Raw genomic sequence first — 3,000 nt, forward strand, 5'->3', positions numbered from 1 at the left:
AATTGGTTCCTGCCCCTTTGATTGCCCATAAAAGATCAATCTCGTTATTTGGGCGTACGGCACCGTCCGGCCAATGCTGACTGGGTACACGGCCTATACAGAAGACCTCGCCAGATTTCACGCTGACTAGCACAGCCCCGACGATGTGGTCACACGCGAGGCCATATAGTCTAGCCAGGTGCCCGAGGCCGCCTTGTAACCACAGCCCTGCACCTACGCTTGGGCGGGACCCTAGGGGCACTGTCACGCCAGCTTCCATTGACTTGTGAATAATATCAGTGACCTTGCAGCCGGCCTCGGCGACGACCAAGGGATGGGAATCAGATTCAGCCTCTCCTTTCTCTTCTCGTGTGAGCAAGTGGACCTGGTCAAAGGCAGCCATGTCGATGGAGACGACATTGGGCCACAGACAGTGGCCGCTGTGACCTCCGCCAATGACTGTCAGACCCACTCCATGCTTTAGGGCCCATTGAATGCACTGCTGAACGTGTTGAATCTTTGTTGGCCGTACGGTTGCAGCGCAACCGTAGAAGTGAGCCTCACGGTTCTTGACTATCCTTCTCTCTCTCACCAACGGCACCTGAGCTATGAGCTCTGGTAACGCGGTCGCATGTCGGGTGAAGGCCAACATAATCTCAGGCGAGTTAAACAATAGATGATTGGGATTGGCATCCTCACGATTTCCTAAGGCCCGGCACATCTCACGCCACTCGGCTCGAATAGCTTTATCCGCCTCCATATCCTGCATGTTAAATCCTGCGACGAAAGCCGCAAAGGTGTCCAGTACGTCGTCTTTATCGGGCACGCGAACGACTCCGTCATAAAAAGAATCCGTTTTATAGCACACTAAATTATCAAGTTGCAGGGCCCGGTCGCGATGGAAAACGATCACCAGTCCATCTTCGGGTCGCTCAACCAGCATGTTCAGCGCCCGTTCGATGAACTTCGCTTTGGGCCTCATGCCATACATGCTATGGCAGAACAGAACGAGATTGTACTTTTCATTGTCGTTGCTGCTACCAACAGAGGCAAAATTCTCCGTGTCGCTGTTTATATCGAACGGAGTGCGTTGGATGTTGGGCGGGCCTTCCAGAGAGAGCAGTGGGGGTTCTGTTTCCGGAGCAGCGCAGAGCCATTTTTCCAGGCGCGTAGCAAATATGTGGTTGGGCTCGAATGCAGCGTACTTTGCAATCGTTTGTCGGAGATGATGGGGCAGCTTTCCAAGTATGCTTTTCGGGCCGGGTCCAATCTCTAGCACTGAGATCTTCATATGCGAGTTGAAAAGAGGGGCTATGAGCCGACATAATTGCGGGACAATGAAGTCTTCATACGCTGAGCAGCAATCAAATATAGCGAGTCCAGCACTGTATTGATAATCAGACAATGACTGCTTCGAGGACGCAGTTGGCGAAGTTCGCTGTCTAAGCGCCTGTTCGAGGTAGTTCACGGTGGCCATGTCGGCTGGGATGAGTGAGGGAAAAATAGGACTGCAAGGACCTGAAAGTCATATTTATAGATTTGTGCAATTAAGAGTCGAAACTGACGGCTGGTTTAATCCCACGTGAACGTTTGGCTGCAACCACGCAATGAGAGGCGCCCGATGTATGCATGCGCTCGGCTCGTTCTCGCTGTGATAGTGCTCCCGATACAAAAACATGGTTAAAGCACGGCGTTCTGTTCTGTCAGGTGTCCTGGTATCAAAGCTGTTACCGGACGTAATTGGAACACGCGCAAGCCTAAGAGTCCGATAAATGATCGAGCTCTGGCCAGCATTTCCACGTATTAAGTTTTGTTGGGTTCATTTGTAGTCATAATGGCGACATGCCTTACTAATCGGGAATTGCGTCAAAGCAAAGCAAAGTTCTCTGAGACAGGCACTGCGAGACATAGTGTACAGTGCCATTGGTACTGCTAGGGAGCTGTCCTATTAGGTTAGTCATTGCATCCTATGATTCGCCAAAGGTCATTATGCAGGGCGGCGGGTATATCCCAGGGTGACTCGTACACTGCGCCCCCTGCTTCAAGTGGCCACGCAGAATACGATACCACCAGTTCCATTACTGTCATCTATTTTCACTCTATGTCTGTTAATGGGAAATTATTACCTTCTCAACAAACTTAGAATCTCGTCAAAGCCCATGGTGGCCAACGCGCAATGTCCCTTCACCGCCTTAATCGCAGAACAGAATTCTCTACGCTACCTCCGCATAGTCAAGTACGGGCCCCTAGAATATGAATATCCTGGAGAGCAGCTTGTGGGGTCCATCCTTACATTCCCCTCCCCCACCCCCAATAGCACCAGGTCATCATCAAGTGCGCTTTTAATCTTGCGCCGCAGTTCCTAGCTTAGCCCCTCGGCCGCGGGCCATTAATCAACACCAAGGACCACGGTTCCTGGCGCAAAACGATCACACTGCTCATAGATAAGCTCTTAACGCATCATTGCCATCCTGTCACCTGGCTAAAGGGTAGAAAATACCATGGCGCGTGACTATATCTGGTTGTCCAAGCGTAGGCTCACTCGGACATAGTGCTTGGCGCATTTCACTGCGCTTTGCGTCTCCGAGATGATATTGCTTACGCGTTTTGTCCTTGTTTAAGTAAGGACACAATTCATAAGAGCAACACTTGCATGAAAAGGCATAAAGTGATCCCCAAAGGTCACTGGTCTATATTTAAGGGGAATAGATTACCTTGGGGAGCGATGGAATAGATGTATTGCTAGTGAGTTTGGGACAGAGCAGGATCTTTTCCTCGAAGGCATGCGGCACAATCAATCACTATGCATATTGGACACCCATGTATATCACACGAGCCGTTACCGCCCTAGGCAACAAGCTTCAGAAGAGACTCTGAGCACTTAGGTTGCTTGAAAATGCATTCAGGATCCGTAAGCTCCAAACGAAAAGGCGCGGTGTTGTCGAGGGTAAACTCGAGCAATGGGCGAAGCAACAAGTAAGCTGCATCGCTGCATCTCCTCAGCCATTGTCCATGCGATTC

The 3,000-nt window shown here is 50.6% G+C and overlaps 1 protein-coding gene across 1 annotated transcript; it reads right to left on the reverse strand.

Moving 5' to 3' along the window:
• Window positions 1-58: 58 nt before the first annotated feature.
• BDQ94DRAFT_176352 (FAD-binding oxidoreductase) lies at window positions 59-1,456 on the reverse strand (the record flags this gene model as incomplete). The annotated part of the gene is made up of 1 exon (XM_026772677.1): window positions 59-1,456. A coding segment is annotated over one exon (1,398 nt), but the record flags the coding sequence as incomplete, so codon positions are not given.
• Between the last annotated feature and the right edge of the window lie 1,544 nt (window positions 1,457-3,000).

Source organism: Aspergillus welwitschiae (genome assembly GCF_003344945.1).
Source record: "Aspergillus welwitschiae strain CBS 139.54b unplaced genomic scaffold BDQ94scaffold_111, whole genome shotgun sequence".
NCBI classification, from domain to species: domain Eukaryota; kingdom Fungi; phylum Ascomycota; class Eurotiomycetes; order Eurotiales; family Aspergillaceae; genus Aspergillus; species Aspergillus welwitschiae.